This window comes from Pleurodeles waltl, chromosome 1_2 (assembly GCF_031143425.1).
Source record: "Pleurodeles waltl isolate 20211129_DDA chromosome 1_2, aPleWal1.hap1.20221129, whole genome shotgun sequence".
Classification (NCBI taxonomy): Eukaryota; Metazoa; Chordata; class Amphibia; order Caudata; family Salamandridae; genus Pleurodeles; species Pleurodeles waltl.
This window is the reverse complement of record NC_090437.1, coordinates 1,313,126,586-1,313,144,895: the sequence shown is the minus strand read 5'-3', so window position 1 is coordinate 1,313,144,895 and position 18,310 is coordinate 1,313,126,586. Positions and strand designations below refer to the sequence as shown.

Genomic DNA, 18,310 nt, shown 5'->3' with positions numbered 1-18,310 from the left:
GGGCAGAACCTCTCACATAAACTCAAATTCTCATACACGCATGTATCCACACATGTATAACATATGCACTTCTGCTGAGAGCCGCTTTTGTATTTAACACATTTTACCCCAAAGTGGACCTGTAGCGCTGTAGATAATTGGCAAAGTGACACAGTGAATGGACTAGCCAGACCTCAACCATGTGCCTTGCAGGTTGTGTGCAGGTATCAGCAGCAAGTAGTTCGCATGCTTCGATGTCTCAATAAATAATAAGCCTTGGCAATGGGTGAATTCTGAGCTTTTGATGTTGTCAAAGTGAATGTTTTTAGCCGTATGTTTGTGAGGCTGCGGATGTGTCATGTGTGCTTGTGTTAAATGTGTGTGTTATTGCTTTTGAGGGGGTGCCTGTAGCTGTGTATTATGTGTTCATGTTTGTGTATTTTTACACACACAAACATGGATGTGTGATATAGCATTGCTAATGTGTGATTGGGTGTCACCGGGCTGCCTGTGTATGAGTGTTTGGTGTGTGTTTACGCATGCTCGTGTTATGAGCCTGTGAGTGTGTATTTTATTCAGGGGCTGGTGAACTAAATGTTCAAGCCCAGAAAAGAAGTCACCAAGAGTCCTGCAAGGAGTTTATCAATGCGGCGGGCAGCGTACAGTCCCCATTTGTCTGCAGCACTGTGCAGCGTAATTCACATGCATTATTTTGCAAATCGGAGGCCACACACGCCAATGGCATTTCTGAGCTCTCTGGTTTTGGCAGATGTAATCATGTTGAGAGACTGTATAAAAATACCCAATAATGAGATTTGATCTGTCAGAAAACAAATATGCAAAATGGTGGAGCTAATTCTTAAGTACTCTACTTTTAGGTATCCATGAAAGCAGTTTTTGTTTTCACAGAATTTGCTCATTTCCTCCAAGAATATTTAAGTGTTGAGAATGTCTTCTGGACATTATGGCCCATATTTATACTTTTTGACGCTAAACTGCGCTAACGCAGTTTAGCGTCAAAAACTTTTGCGCCGTCTAACGCCATTCTGAAGCGCCATGCGGGCGCCGTATTTATGGAATGGCGTTAGACGGCGCAATCAGACCGGCGCTGCCTGGTTTGCGTGGGAAAAAACCACGTAGACCAGACAGCGCCGGCGTAGGGGGAAAATGGCGTATGGGCGTCTTAAAATGGGGCAAGTCAGGTTACGTCGAAAAAATCGTCGTAACCCGACTTGCGCCATTTTTTTTCGACGCCCATCCCCCATCAACATGACTCCTATCATTGTAAAGATAGGAGTCATGCCCCCTTGCCCAATGGCCATGCCCAGGGGACTTCTGTCCCCTGGGCATGGTCATTGGGCATAGTGGCATGTAGGGGGGCACAAATCAGGCCCCCCTATGCCACAAAAAATAAAATAAAAAATACTTACCTGAACTTACCTTAATGTCCATGGGATGGGTCCCTCCGTCCTTGGGTGTCCTCCTGGGGTGGGCAAGGGTGGCAGGGGGGGTCCCTGGGGGCAGGGGAGGGCACTCTGGGCTCATTTTGAGCCCACTTGTCCCTTAACGCCATGCCTGACCCAGGCGTTAAAAAGCGGCGCAAATGCGCCGTTTTTAGCCACGCCCACTCCCGGGCGTCTCTTTTGCCCGGGAGTATAAATACCACGTAAAGGCCTGGGAGTCATTTTTAAGACGGGAACGCCTCCCTTGCATATCATTAACGCAAGGAAGGGGTTCACGCTAAAAAATGACGCACATTCCGGGAACTTTGGCGCTAGACGCCTCTAACGCCATAGTATAAATATGGCGTTAGTTGGCGTTAGTTTAGCGTCGAATTTGCGTCGAAAAAAAAGACGCAAATTCGGCGCAAACGGAGTATAAATACGGGCCTATGTTTCTCCTCTGGAGCCTGCGGACCTTGTTTTTGCCACCAGCCAGTTAAGCAGGCCTGAGAGCAAGCAGTGTGCAGGAGGATGGCAAAGCCTTCTTGGTAGTGAGGCCTGTGCTGCGGTCAGAAGGTCAAGCCACAAGGCCGCATATGCCACAGATGCAATCCCTACTTTCCTGTCAGCGGATGCAAATGACGAGAGTGTTACCATTTGAAACAGAGGGTCTCATTTACAAGGGCATTGCGCCACTGTTGTGTCATTTTTTTGATGTAGCAGTGGTGCTAGCAGTGCTATACACTGCTCCAGATTAACAAATGGATGAACTGGGCCCAAGCATCAGTTTGTAAAACCCTGCATCACATTATACCTGCGCCAGGTATAATGTATGCCGGGTAGGCTTTCCCATGGGAAAAGTCACGCAGAAATGATGCAGTGAAATTTACGACTTCAGTGCGTCAGAATTTTACCACCTGCTCAGAGCAGGCATAAAATTGATGCAGGGCTTTTCTCTATGTGAGCCTCCTTGCATTGCTGGAGTAGCATAATTTTTTTTACGCATGTCCACCAATGTATGAGTTTAGCGCCAACAGATGTGTCAGAATTTCTGATGCATCTGTGAAAACGTGCACTGAGGAGCTCTGTATAGTTAATACAGCACATCCATGGTGTTGTAAGGGGATCATAGGGAAGCACCTGAAATCTTACACATCGGTCCGATGTGTCAGATTCTTGTAAGAGAGGCCCAGAGTGTGTACTTGTGAGAAACTCCCCTTGTAGGGAGGGAGGACACAGAAGCTGGAAGCCTAAAATCTAAGGATTGACTGGTGTAAACATTGCTCCTGATGAGTGCGCTTGGTAGGGCTCCCGAGACCCTAGAATCAAGTCTCGAAATTATGCAGCTCTAATTTCCCACTTTATGAAAAGCAGGGTGATCACGTTTTCACAGCATGTATGCAACTGATAGGAAAGTTCTTCCACCTATGTTATATATGACTGGTTGTGGCTGTGTTGCCAAAATGTCAGCATTTGGCAATTCAGTGGCACTGATTAGATCAGATATGCAATAATTCACTGAGCTTGTGAAACTGCACTTTCTCGCGGGATGCCCTAAGGACATTTAGGTGGGCTTCAGGTTTTATTGACAACGAGCCCTCTTTCTGGTCGCAGTATTGTTGATTCTGCACCAGCTTTTAAAGTTGCTGAATCATGCCTCCCAGTTAAATATATATGGGATCTTGGCCTACTCTAGTCCAGTGTTCTCAAATTATAAGTTCATTTTAAGGTGGCTTGGTGACATGGACCACAATTGTTGATGGGGAACATTGCTGTTGTTCGGTCTCTGACGACTATTACTCAGCCAGCAGCACTTATAACTAGGGAAAAATATGTCCTCACTGTGTACAAAAACGTCATGCTTTATTAACTTACATGTGTACTGCAGAGGAACTGTGTATGTGTATTAGAAAACATGATTTTTAAACCCATTATGTACCACTTGCCTAGTGATTTCGATATTGCCAAATGGTCCAGGTGCATCGCCTTCAGCTAACACTGGCCGCTAACAGTGTCACTGTAGGGATTCGTTTGCTTCAATGTGTATTTTTAATCACTGAATAGAATAACCTTAGAAACTAACCCATTCTATGAGGAATATGAGTCACAGACCCTAAAGCACCAGGGACGAGGTGGTGCAATTTGTCACATGTCTGCTACTGGAAACGAGAGCTCTGGGTTTTACTCCCTGCTTCAGCACTTGACTACATGTGTGATTGCGGCCACCAGTGCCTCCGTTTATTTATCCTCGCAAATTTGGAGCTCTTAGAAACAGGCTCTGATGCTTAAACACGGGCCATTTTCACAGACATTGAAAGAAGCTCTAATTAACCAGGTTGTTTGAGTATTTCAAAGAATCGTCTGATTTGACTGCTCGGGCACATAGTTTTATTTTTCTTTACTTATTATAACGACTGTGATTCAATGGCCTGGATGCCCGTGCGACTCTGCTTCAAGGCGCCGAGTTGTAAGTTGAAGACCTTCACTAAAGGTCACTCTGCGCTGTTGCAGCCACGGGGGTTAACCCCCACACTTGGCCCACTCCAATTACTGTTATTTCCCAAATACATTTATGAATAAATTCACAATAGCCGAGTGAGTTTGCGTTCTATTGAGAACACTGGGCCGCAGTTTTATTACATGCATAGACTCTTGCGACACAACCTTATGACCTCCCCACTCCCTTTGTTTAGTCATAAATCAAAATGCCAAGGCCATAAATTATTACATGTCATAACTCATTTTGAGTGCCACACATTGCTTTCGTTATGATTGCAAATCGTAATTTGGAGACGGGTCATAAATCACAGTTGATAGGTCATCCATAAATTATTTCTCCAGGATCATAACTTTGCTGCATGACATCACCTCTGCTATAAATCAATCAAGTCCTTGTCATTTGCTTGTCATAATTCTGACACCTATTGTAGTTGAGGCCATCCTCCATGCCGCTTTTTGGGGTCATCCATTTTTGTTCGTTCTTTACTCTGATCGTGAGGGGGGTAGCCTCTTAGTGCTGTTAGGCTCAACTCGCTACCTTTTCTGTTCATTTTGTGCCCTGCCAACCAGCGGGTCTGGGCCGCGAGTGCTGTGCTCCGCTTACTCCCCCATTGGCCTACTTACCCTGCTGTAAGGCATCCCCAGGTAAGTAGCCTTTTTCTGGCACACCGTCCACCGGTGTGCCTCCTTTACCAACCAACATGCCCCTTTACCGCTGTCCACTTACCCTCTCAGCCCTGCGACAATGCTGCTGTTTCGGTGTGGGTGGGTTTTGCGATCCTGCGCGGTGTCCCTCGTGGCTCACAAAGTAATTTCTGCCTGGGCAGCAGAATAGTTTTAGACCGCCCTCCAAGCTGAGGGCGGGGCGGTGTCCTCCCATTGGAGGGTTTGTAGGTTTTCTTTCCCTTGTCATGCCCCCATTGGCCGATGACCTTAGGGGCTCTTCCCTCTCCCTTGGGGGGAAGCCGGATGCTGTCCTTTGCTGGTTAGCCGCTGAGGCGGCTTGGAATCAATTTCCGGGTCCCCGGCGGCGGTTAATGCGCCGGGCCCTAATGCCCCCTGCGGGGGCGGCCCTTTGCCAGGAACCACAGCAGAACCATTTAACCTCCCCTTTTGTTGAAGGCAAAAACAAATGTTATTAAGGCATCACAACAGGCAGACCCTTTCTTCAATATGATGGCTCTGCCTGTACCATAAAACAGCAGAAAAGGAACAGTCTCTGCAGTCTTGACGGTGGCGGTGGAAAGTTCCTGGTTCTGGAGGGGCTGCAAGGTCTTGTGGAGGATGGGAGAGTGCACTCTGTGCTGCTCCTCTGCCCTGCGGCTTTTGTTCCTCCTCTCACTACCTCCCTGGAGTATATCCGTGAATTCAGCATACGTGTGAAGCGGGTTTCGAGCTGCTGCTGATGCATCGACTTAGCTGTCCAACATGTTTTGAAGAGGGAGGGGGAGAGGATGACCAGGAAAGCAAACACACTCTTTAAAGTTCATACCATCTTGCCTGCCATGGGTTGAGAGCCTTAAAAATACTGAGATTGCAGGGTGTCTAGTTTTTGCATTTTTATTTTTGTGACAATTAAAAAAAGAGAAAGAGAGCAAGTGCAAGCTGGCCCTGGAAAAGCTCCCTCTGCAGTTGGTTTTATGTTTGCAGAGGGAGCTGGAGGTTTGGGGGACTTATCCGAGCAGGTCTGGAACACACACCCACAGTGTCAGAGGAACAGGCAAATGCTAAATAAAAAGTCCCCTACAGAAGAGATAAACAGGACATATCTTAATTATTCAGTAGTTGGTCCCTGCTCTCAAAGCAGAAAAAGGCAGGACAAAGAGGCAGAACTGACCACTAGCAAGCAAGGACTTTTAAAGGACACTGCAGCCACCAAATGAAATAGCTTTGAACTCACAGTATAAGTATACTTAAAAGTATACAAGAGCTCCAATGCTTACACTCAACCTAAACAGTATAAGTATACTTAAAAGTATACAAGAGCTCGAACGCTTACGTTCAAATGAAAAAGGAGTCTTCATGAGACCCACAAAACTCTTCTGGGGGTGGGTCTAAAACCTCTTCCTCTCACAATCAGGTGAAAAAGCCTTGGTGTTACATGTGTAAGAAAGAACAAAGGCCATAGGCCAGGAGAGAGCTCCTGTCCTAAGAAAAACATAAAGCCACCCACCACTACAACGCCCATTCCTACCTCTAGTGCCACTAGCAATACCAGTAGTGGTGGGAATAATAATAATAACCAATTCAAGGGTTTAGCAGGGCTAACTCTGGGAAGTGTAGTGGGAGCTGGTTTAGTTAAGGAAATCACTGAGGCTGTTTTAGTCTCTGATGGGGCCATTGACTTTGCCACTCTTGCTGCTTGTCCCCTTAACATGGATAAGTACAAGCAGCGTCCCTTGATAAATGGTATCAGGCAGAGCCCTATAGGGTCACAGGTGCCAGTGTTACCATGGTGACTGAAAAACTGGTGTCCCCTGAGCAATACCTACTTGGACACCAGTACGAAGTGACTGATTCCCACAATAATACTGTGACCCACCCCATGGCAGTAGTTGCTCTTAGGTGGGGGTGGAGGTTTACTGGTCCTAAAAGTTGCAGTGTTCACAGACTTACCTGTAGAATGTCTACTAGGAAATGACTTGAGGTAGAGTTGGAAGTCCATGCAGCAATGCTAGGTATTCCAGGGCACATCTTTGCTTTAACAAGGGCTCAGGCCAAAAAGCAAAGAGAACAGGGAAACTTGGATCCTGAGACTATGGACCAAGAGCTTCCTAAAACCAAGGATAGGAAGGGTGAGACATTATCCCCTATCACATTCTCCACTGAGGATTCCCCCTTTGAAGAGGGGGAATCCATTTCTTGGACAGAACCTTTGCCTGTGGAACTCAAAGCTGACATAGCTGAGCTTTTAGGTGCAGAGGGGCCTGCCAGGGAGGAGGTAAGTGTGACTCAACAAACGTGTCCCACATTAGAGGGTTTGAAATAATAAGCTGTCCAACAGAAGACAGGGGATGTCAGTGGCACCAACAAGCTATACTGTGAAGATAGTCTCCTGTATTGAGAGCCAAGGGTGCCCAAACCTGGTGCCACCAGAAGATTGGTAGTACCTCTGCAATGCAGAGAGTTTTTATGAACATTAGCACAAGACATTCCCCTAGCTGGTCACCAGGGGCAAAGCAAGACTTGGGACAGACTAGTCCCTCACTTTCCCTGGCCCCATATGTCTGAAGACATAAAATAGTTTTGTCGCTCCTGTGTCACCTGTCAAGCCAGTAGTAAGACAGGTGGCACTCCAAGTGCCCCCTTAGTCTCACTACCAGTGGTTGGGGTACCATTTGAAAGGGTAGGTCTTGAAATTGTTGGCCCCCTAGACCCTCCCACAGCTTCTGGCAATAGCTTTTTACTGGTGGTGGTGGACCATGCAACCAGGTATCCAGAAGCCATACCTCTAAGGACCACTACGCCTCCTGCAGTGGCAAAAGCCCTCCTAGGTATCTTTTCCAGAGTGGGTTTCCCAAAAGAGGTATTATCAGACAGGGGTAGCAACTTCATGTCTGCATACTTGAAACCTGGAAAGAGTGTGGTGTAACCTATAAATTCACCACACCTTACCATCCCCAAACAAATAGGTTAGTTGAAAGGTTTAATAAAATTCTCAAATATTTGATAATGGGACTCTCTGAAAATCTCAGGAGGAAATGGGATGTCCTATTACCATGCTCATTTTTGCCTATATGGAGGTCCCTCAGAAGGGACTGGGTTACAGTTCCTTCGAACTTCTGTTTGGGCATTCTGTTAGGGGTCCACTTGCTCTTGTGAAGGAGGGATGAGAACAACTCATCAAGCCCCCTAAACAGGATATTGTGGACTAAGTACTTGATCTCAGATCAAGGATGGCTAAGTACATGAAAGAGGCCACTAAAAACCTTTGGGCCAGCCAACAACTGCAAAAGCAATGGCATGACCAGAAAGTTGTTCTGACTGTTAACCAGCCAGGGCAGAAAGTGTGGGTCCTAGAGCCTGAGGTTCCAAGGGCAGCCCAAGAAAGCGGAGAGGTCCCCACTCACTAATGGAAAAGAAGTGTGAGGTCACCTATTTGGTTGACCTAGGAACTCCTAGAAGCCCCCTCAGGGTGCTTCATGGCCACTGATGAGGGACAGGAAGAGGAACTTGACCCTCTTCCTGATCTCTTCTCACATTCTACAGTTGATGGCTCAGTTGAGGGAGTAGTCCTTGCTGACTGTCTCTCTGAGTCACAAAAGGAAGACTGTAGACAGTTCATAGACCAGTTCTCTGAACTATTTTCCCTTACTCCTGGTCAGACCACATGGTGTGAACACAGCATGACACAGGACAGCTCACCTGTAAAGAGTAAGATCTACAGGCAACCTGACCATGTAAGAGACTGCTTCAAAGCTGAAGTACAAAAGGTGCTAGATCTAGGAGAGATTGAGCACTCTGATAGTCCCTGGACTAGCCCAGTGGTCTTAGTCCCAAAACCAAACTCTCAGAATGAAAAAAGAGAGATGAGGTTCTGTGTTGGTTATAGAGGGCTCAACACAGTGACAAAAACTGATGCGCATCCTATCCCTAGGGCAGATGAGCTCATAGATACACTGACATCTGCCAAGTATCTTAGCACTTTTGACCTTACTGATGGCTATTGGCAGATTAGGTTATCAGAAGTTGCTAAAGTTAAAACTGCATTTTCTACCATTTGCAGGCACTACTGATTCACAGTAATGCCCTTTGGTTTGAAAATGCACCTGACACTTTTCAGAGGCTGGTGAACAAAGTCCTCAAAGGTTTGGAAGCCTATAGTGCAGCATATCTAGATGAGATATATATAGCTGTCTTTAGCTCCACCTGGGATGACCACGTGGTTCACCTCTGGAATGTTTTGGAGGCTCTGAAAAAGCATGCTTCACTATCAAGGCTGCAAAGTGTCAGATAGGGCAGGGGAAAGTGTTTTATCTGGGACACCAGGTAGGTGGGGAACGGATGCAGCCACTACAGGGGAATATCCAAACCATTTTGGATTGGACTCCCCCTACCACTCAAACCCAGGTAAGAACCTTCTTGGGCCTCACTGGGTACTACAGGATATTCAATAGGAACTATGGCTCCATTGTAGCCCCTCTTAATGACCTCACATCCAAGAAAATGCCTAAAAAGGTATCATGGACAGCTAACTATCAAAAAGCTTTTGAGGTACTCAAAAAGGCCATGTGCTCTGCACCTGTTCTAAAAATCCCAAACTACTCCAAGAAATTATAATAGTGCAAACTGATGCTTCAGAGGTAGGGGTTGGGGCAGTTCTCCACAACTCAATACAGAGGGCCAGAATCAACTAGTAGCTTTTATAAGCAGAAGGTGAACCCTGAGAAGAAAGTGTTGGTCAACCATAGAGAGGGATGCCTTTGCTGTGGTCTAAGCCCTGAAGAAGTTGAGACCAAACCTATTTGGTACTCACTTCATTGTTCAGACAGACCACACACCTCACTTATGGCTAAAACAGATGAAAGGAAAAAAAACCAAATTGTTGAAGTGGTCCATTTCCCTACAGGGAATGGACTATTCAGTGGAACATAGACCTAGGAGTAACCACTCCAATACAGATTGACTCTCCAGTTATTTCCACTTAGACAATGAAGACTCACCTGGGCAAGATTAACCTTCTTCTCGTTTGTTTGGGGTGGAGGGGTTGTGTAGGAAAGTACCCACTTCCTTGGTATGGATACCCCTTTTTCTGCCAGATGTCAGTGCGTTTGACTGTGTCCACTGGGATCCTGCCAACCAGGACCCCAGTGATTATGCTCTCTCCCAAAACTCTGTATTCCATCCCACAAATTGCATACTGGGGCCCCCATGTAAGACTGTAGTATATGGTACCTGGGTACCTAGGGCATTCGGGTTCCAGGGGATCACTATGGGCTGCAGCAGTTATTCTGCCACCCATAGGGGTCCCATACAAAGGGTTCTGCAGGCCTGCCATTGCAGTCTGCATGAACTGGGTGCATGCACCCATTTTCACTATCATTACATCAGGTCACTATAAGTCACCCCTATGGTAGGCCCTCTCAGCCGAGAGGGCAGGGTATAGGTACCTGTGTGTGAGGGCACCCTTGCACTAGCAGACTAACAGAGGGTCCCACACAAACTCCAGACCCACTTTACTGGATTTGTAAGTACGGGGACGTCATTTTACGTGTGTACTGGACATACATCATTACCTATGTCCAGCTACATATTGGTAACTCCGAACCTAGCCATGTTTGGCATCAAACATGTTGGAATAATACCCCAATACTTTTGCAAGTATTAGTTGTATGATTCCATGCACTATGGGGGATCCTTAGAGGACCCCAGCATTGCTTCCACAGCCTTCTGAGGTTTTCCAGCCAGCCCTAGTTGCTGCCACCTCAAAGAAAGGTTTCTGCACTCCTTTGCTTGAGCATCTCAAGCCCAGGAAGGCAGAACAACGGATTTCCTTTGGGAGAGGGGTGTTACACCCTCTCCCTTCGGAGATAAGTGTTACATGGCTTGGGAGGAGTAGCCTCCCCAAGCCACTGGTATGCTTTGAAGGGCCCATTTGGTGCCCTCTATGCATAAACCAGTCTACACCAGTTCAGAGACCTCCAGTCCCTGCTCTGGCATGAAACTGGACAATGGAAAGGGGAGTGACCATTCCCTTGTCCATTACCACCCCAGGGGTGGAGTCCAGAGCTCCTCCAGAGGGTTCCTGGGTTCTGCCATCTTGAATCCAAGGTTGGCAGGGAACTCTGGGAGCGTCTGAGTGGCCAGGCCAGGCAGGTGACGTCAGATCCTCCTGATAGGTGGCTACCCAGCTATGTGACCAATCCCTCTTTCAGGGCCATTTAGGGTCTCTCTTTTTGGTGGTTCCTCGGATTTGGCTTGCAAGATTCCAACAGGATTCCTCTGTATCCCTTACTTTGACTTCTGCCCAAAGAAACTGCATCTGGACTCTCCAGGACCCGAGAATCTGCAACAAAGACGAAGACTTCACCTGCAACATTGTTTCCACAGCTCCTTCCAGCTTCTGCAACATTTCCCCAGTCGTACATCCTCTGAGGATAGCCCGTCTTAAGTCTGCACTGGAAAGAAGAAGGAATCTCCCTTGGAGTGAAGGAGTCACTCCCCTGCATCTGCAGGCACCAACAGCAATGATGCCCTGCTGTGTGGATCCCCTCTCCTACTGAGCTGCAGGGATCATACATCACTGCTGGCGGTCAGAAGTAGTCCAGATGGTCTTCTTTACCAGCTGTCCAACTTGGGTGGATGTAAGCCCTTGACTTCCCACGCAGGAGAGTACTCCCATGCACTGCGTCTTTTGCAGCTGCCAAGGCTTGTTGGCACTTCTTCCAAGGGTCTTTCAGTCTTTGTATAGATACAGCCCCCAGGACTCTTTCCTGCCCCGCAAAGCTCCCTGAGTGACTCTCCTGCGGCGTGGGACTCCTTTTTGTAGTTCTGTGTGGGCTCCAGTTGCACCTTCTGTGTCCCCGTCCTGTGGGACGCCTGTACATGCTGCCTGTGTTTCTTTGGTCTCTCTGCAACGCTGAGGGTGCCCCCTCTGACTCTCCCTCCTGGGTTGAATCCTCCTGGGCCTTTTTAGTCCCCAGCACCACCACTTTCCCCCAACCACAAGTTATGCCTGTGCCAAGGCTTGTTTGTGGAATCCGGACATGCAAACCTGACTGCAATCTTCCTTCCGGCGTGGGACATCACATGCATCCTCCAGGAACTTGACTCTGACTCCAGGGCTGCAGTGCGGACTCTTCTTCTTCACCGTCAACCAAGTCCTGCTATCCTCAGCTTGGTGGGTAGGGCGTCCGGCCCCCACTGGACTCTGCTTTGCCTTCTGGACTTGGTCCCCTCTTTCCACAGGTCTTCCTCTTCAGGAATCCACCATTAGTTTCTTGCAGTCATCTCTGGGTTTTGCAATTCTCTTCTGTTATTCTAAGTGGGTGTTCTCGGGAAATTCTAGTAATTTACTCCTGCTTTCCTGGTTGCTGGGAGGTGTTGTGGTACTGACCTTTGTGCTTTCCTACTACTCCCAGTGACCCTCTACACACTCCACTTACCTGGGTGGGGGTGACATTCTTGCATTCTATTTTTATTAGTATACGGTTTGCGCTCCCCCTAGGTCCACTATTCTCTATTGTGTTTTACACTATTTGCACTGTTTTCTAACTATTCTTATGCCTATTTCTGACAACTAGTATATATAACTTGTCTATTAGTTACCTCCTAAGGGAGTATTGCCTCTATAGTAACTTTGGTGTTGTGTTACCATAGTAAAGTACCTTTATTTTTGTACCAATGAGTGTATTCCTTCATGTGTATAACAGCTGTGTGACTACAGTGCTACTACATGAGCTTTGCATGTCTCGTAGATAAGCCTTGGCTGCTCGTCCACAGCTACCTCTAGAAAGATTGGTTTCTACACACTGCCTACACTACACTAATAGGTGATACCTGGACCTGGTATTATGTGTAAGTACCTTAGGTACCCACCTCACACCAGGCCAGCTTCCTACACACTGCCTGCTGTAAGAGCTTGACTACTCATCTGAAAGGCAGGTTGTCTGCAGGGGCGATGACTATTCTCCCTGTCCTTCCAGGACACCTATCGGCACTGTTGACATAATACAGGAGTCCCAGCAAGTGTCCCCAAAAGGGTGGGGGGATTGGATGAGAGCGACTGAGAGAGAGAGGAAAGATATTGTCACTGCTCCCTGGTCCAGCCGCACTCCAGATACTTTGGGGTGCAGGTAATCGCTGTCAGCGTTAGCTGTTGAGTGTCCAGAGCTATAAGAGAAAGGACAGGGATGAGTGATGTGTTGAGGGCACACTTGTACAGTATTTATGCACACAGTCTATTATTTCAGCTAATCATCTGTCACTCAACACGTTCCTCATACTTCCTCTCCACTCAATGCATGTGCTGGACAGGGGTCATTATGAGTTCCCCAGCTACGTGATGGCCTCTCTGAACCCTGGGTTGTTTGTATCAAACAACTCAGCATAATAAACCTCCACTGATGCCAGTGTTGGATTTATTATAAAACAGCCTTGGCATGGTTGCTGCCTGTTCCTGACCTTCCTGCCACCACAAGACAAGATTTTGGACTCCTGGGGTGAGAGCCTTTTACTCTCAGGAGCCAGGACTCAAAGCCTCTCCTGGCTGGAGGTGTCACACCTCCTCTCCCAGAAAGGCACCTTGTACCAGCGGTCAGCATCAAAGGCTTTACTGACTTTGAATCTGCCCCTTCTTCTGCTGCTAGCAGCAGATGGTCGCCCAATGTTTTTTGGGAAAACTGGTGGGAAAACTAGCTAGGAGGAGGAGTGGCCATCCCCAGCCTGCACAACCCCTCCGGTGTGGCAGATGAGGTGACCACTCAATCTCATTTCACTCCATCTTGGCTGGTAGGAAAATAGACAATCAGGGTTAGGGACGTGAAATCTTTCCACATGAAGTGGTCACTTATGGGTGTAGGCACCCTAAGGTAGGTGGTCCATTGGCCACTACCAGGTACTCCTCCTAACGCCCTCTAAATGCAGTATTTAGTGGGCATCCCTAGACCAACAGATCAGATTTGATGGACACAAGAAGACCAGGAAGAAAGAAGACTCAAGGCACAAGAACAGAAGCCCTGCTGCACAAAGAAAAAGGCGCCAAACCCTGCCTGCTGCTCCAAGGACTCGATAATCGCTGCTGAGGTGCCACCTGGAAACCTGAAGGGCTCTACAAAACCCCAGAGCACCTTCAGCCTGCTGAAAATCAACCAAAACTTCTCTCAGAGTGAAGGTATCACTTTCCTGCACCCTGCAGGCATGGAACCAGTGAGGTCCAGTTCAATGATCGGCAGCTGACCTGAAGTATTTTTGTAAATTGGTCTTGAGTTATGCTTCCAAGTGTGTCTACATTTATTGATACTGTGAGTACAACAAATGCTTAGCACATCTCCAAGATAAACCTAACTGCTTTCCCCATACTACCACAAAAACAGAGCATTAGGTGATCTGCTTTTTGCCTCTGGATACCAAAGTGAGATTGCTTGAGCTCTCTGCACGTAATTTTTGTACACTAGATAGACAGACAGCCTCCTATATGTACAGTTATCATTTTGGGAGTTCAAATGTGATTTTCTTGCACAAGTTACATTCCAAATCAAGATGTCAATGGTCTCGGTAGGCCAAGGAGAAGGGAAACTACACTCTAAGGCAGTTCCCTTTCTATGTGTATAATTAAGGCTCCCGGTTTTATGGTATTTATATTTTTTTCCATTTCCCTCTGTAGTTATCCATATAAATTTTGGTCATTTTATCATATTTATCCACATTTATTTTTGTCGGAAGCAAAGGATGACACTGCAGCTAGTATTTTTTCACATTTAGTTAAATATGAAATGCACATGTTATAGGCTTGGCTATATCTATATATATATATGGCAAATTAAGTAAAAACAGTGCATTCATCTGTGTTTTTTGTCAGTCTTTGATTATCCTAATTTTGCTACAAAGGGTTTTGTATGGGTAGAAATAAATCGTTATTAGTAAAGTCAAGAATCCTAAGTTTATGTTTCCCAGACCAAGCACTCTTAAAAAATGCCTATCGATATGGATGACATATGAATCCTGCACCTACACCCTTTGTCTTATGTAACATTTCTATACACTGATTTCCACATGTATGTATGTGTGGGCATTAAACATGCATTACATTACAAAATCTCTCCCCAAAGTTAACCTGCAACCTGTTCTAACCCTTCGTGATGCAAAGAGGAAGCACAATGTTATCGAGGACGTTCAGAATTGGAATGAAAGCAAATGAGAAAATACTTTACAAAGGCAGCAACAAAAAAGGAAAGAGATCCACACATCTCGCAGCAGAGGGCTAATTGCACAGAAGCAGTTGGCATTCCACACGCAGTTAAACAAATGAAAGAAATCAATTTTTTCTTGAAATAGAGTCACCATTATGTATGGACACTGCTGGTATGTTCGTTTTGAAATTCCCCAGCGCCTTCCATCTGCCGCTGAGCATACCACTACCTGCTAACAGGCCTCCTTGCTGCCACTCATTGGTATTCACAGGCTACTTTATTAGATCTAATTGCAGGAGGCCCCAGCAAATGGTGCCTAAAACTTTTTGTATCAGTGAGTAGGAATGCTAATGCACATATTAACACCTTGTGCTCAGCTACTGTGCATTCTCGGATGGACACAGTGCTGATTTAAACGTCAAGTGCTCGCACTTCTTACAGTGCCCCCCCACCTTAACATGCAACACTTGCTGATGTGCAATTCGAGTAGCTCGACTTAAACAGGTCATTGTGGTGTAGATAAGGAACAGGGGCTCGGTGCTGCAACCCTTGGCTTGAATGGGGCTGCGTAGCACAATTTGTCAGTATTTTCCGCTTTCTATTTTATAAATACAGACAAAGGAAACTTTAGTTTACTGTCTGTATTTATATGTAAAAATCTGCTCAAGCAGAAAGCCGGGAGCCTTATGTACAATGGCGCACCACTAAAGGTAAAACAGTAAAGCACACTGACTCCCCAAATAGTGAACACTACACTCATGAGGCCTAGCCCAGGTGGATACCTATCCCTACAAGGTCCCCATTGCACCAGGGTACCCATGTGCTGCTACCAGGCTGTGCGACACAGTAGTCTGCCACATGCAACCCACACATATGCACACGCATGTGCACACGTATTTGTGGGTAACCAGCCAAGGTTCCCTTACCCTTGCTGCTTCACAGCGGCCTTATCGTAATACGGTCAGTCTGTTTACCATGTGATTACTGTGGGTGAGACACCAGTAGTGAGTCTCACCCACAGTAGAAAGTAAAAAAACTGGGTGATCAAACAATTCCTGGTGTACTTCTGAAGCAAAACCCAGTGCAACACCTGCTCAGGAAGCCATTTTCTGCAAATCGCAGCTCCTTTATTCTCTCACGAAATATTTATACCTTGCAAACCTCGTTGCAGCACTAAAGATAGCTCTGGGTACAGCTTGCTTTGGGGGAACCCAGTCAGACCACATATTATGCCTTTCCTAAAATAACTCACGTCAAGGGGCCAATGGGATGGGTTTTTGTACATTTGCATCTCTGTGGCCCACTCCATGTACAGCTCTGTTCTCTCTGATGCCTTCTCCAATTTGTGCTTACATCTCTGCTACCACACTCTGTACCAGCTGTGCCTTTCTCCTCTCCTGTCCATGCACAGATCCTGCCTCTGCTGCACTGTCCATGCACAACTCCTGCCCTGTTCATGTACAGCTCCTGCCCCTGCTGCCCTGTTCATGCACAGCTCCTACCTCTCCAGCCCCGTCTATGCACAGCTCCTGCCTCTGCTGCCCTGTCTATATACAGCCCCCTCATCTCGCCTCCCCTCTACACAGAGTTCTCACCTCTCCTCAGCAGACTCTCCTCTCCGTACTTCAGAAGTTTTTTCAGATACTCTGTGCAGTTGATCACCTCAAATTCCCATGTGTCCTGGTTGTCTGTTACTCCGTATGTGTTTTCAGTGAAGTTAGACCCATCATAGGCATAGTGTTCAAATGAGTTAGCAGATCCATCTCCTGTGAGTTCACACCCCTCAATCGCCTGAAACACGTTGAGACCTAAGGAGGGGGGAGAGAAAAATAAAAGTAAACAAGGGGCATTTGTGCTTCTTCATCTGACAGGTCTGTAATCCTTACATGTGGTGTTTACTCTCCGTACCCTTCTTCCCCAGCAATCTGTCAATCATCTCCTACACTGTCTGGCAATTGGTGTTTTTTTCTTCATCCTTTTCATCTGACAGTGACACACTAGTTAGAAATGAAGGGTTTATCATGTATTTTTTGTCTTCATCTGATTTCATGTTTTGTCATAATATGAGGTTTGCAAATGCACACCACAAGGTGGTCCCAGGCACAAGCAGGGGGCCCATGCATTGATTTTAAATAGGCCCCTCTTGAGGCATGGCCTCAACAGGCCTGAGGGTAGCTGTGTCCTACTGATACTTTCTTGACTAATCCCCTATATAATCCTAAATCATCCTTGTAGCACAGGTGCAAGAGAAATGAAAGTACCTACCTGACCCCTCAATGAGCCATGATCCCACCGCCACATTTGTGGAGGCTAAGAAGCTTCTGATGGAGTTGTCTCCAGTGCCCTACACAATCTTGCCCTGGTGTTCTGTCCACTGAGGTGCCAGGTACACACATGACCTTGAGCATAACAGGCACAAGATTGAATGTAGCACACATGCAGTACAAACACAGGCACACATCACTTTGGGCCAAACTGGTGCTCTAGCACAGCTGCAGGGGCATGGCATGCATGTGACAGAGCAGGACCCCTTCTGCCAGCACTCCAGGGAGTGCTTACAACCTTACAACTGGTGGAGCTGCACACACAGCATTGGGCCTGTGGTGGCCTGGACCTGAGGAGCCACTGGCGAACAGCAGCAGAGGCCTCCGCTGCTGGGGGCCGTGTGGCCTGGATGCTGATCATTGCCTAGCGGGACAAATAACAAATAGCTTTTTACCTGTAGGAGTAGTTTTGCAGCTTGAAACGTTTTCTGGATTCACATGCTATAAATTATTCCACCATCTAGTGGTTGGGTCTGCAATTCTCCAACTTTTAGTCCTTTTTTAGTCCTTTGTTTTCTTTGGTTTTGTTTTGTTGTTGTTAGGCATCAATGGATCTGTTCATTTGGTGCTTTCTGTGGAACATGTGACAGAACAACTAGGTCCTAAACAACTATAGCCTAAACCACTACTGATAAACAACTGAAAAGTATCTACAACTAAGTACTGAACAACTACTGTCAAAACAACAATTGTGCCTGAATAGCAATTGCCTGAACAACTTATATATATATATATATATATTCTAAATAACTAATAAACCATAAAAACCAAAAAGAAAACCTTACCTTAAAATTAGTGGTTCAGGCAATTGTTATTCAGGCACAATTGTTGTTTAGATAGTAGTTGTTCAGTACTTAGTTGTAGAGGCTTTTTAGTTGTTTAGCAGTAGTGGTTCAGGAAAGTAGTGGTTTAGACCTAGTTGTTCAGGATGTTTCCCCTTTCTGTGACATTGTGGCTCCTCCTCCGGAAGCTCCTACCTTTGGTCACCATCTCCAGATTCTTTTTGTCTCCTTTCTTTTCTTTCCTCTTTTCTCTAGTTTTCTGCTTCCATCTTTATGGAGGTGGGTGGGTGACTTGGTAATCCAGAAAATTCTTCAAGCTGCATAGCTACACCTACAGGTAAGAAACTATTTGTTTTGCAGCATGAATCTTTTTTTGGATTCACATGCTGTGCATCGATTTTGTAGCCGCTTGTGTAGAATGTGTAGCGCTCTCT

The 18,310-nt window shown here is 46.5% G+C and overlaps 1 protein-coding gene across 9 annotated transcripts in view; it reads right to left on the bottom strand.

Moving 5' to 3' along the window:
- The window catches only part of LOC138250922 (major histocompatibility complex class I-related gene protein-like), a 687,827-nt gene that overhangs the window by 119,589 nt on the left and 549,928 nt on the right, over nt 1-18,310 (bottom strand). For all 9 annotated transcript variants that reach the window (XM_069205605.1, XM_069205614.1, XM_069205610.1 and 6 more), the window contains one exon: nt 16,366-16,578. In XM_069205605.1, coding sequence (XP_069061706.1) covers nt 16,366-16,578 — 213 coding nt within the window. The remainder of the gene's footprint in view (nt 1-16,365; nt 16,579-18,310) is intronic.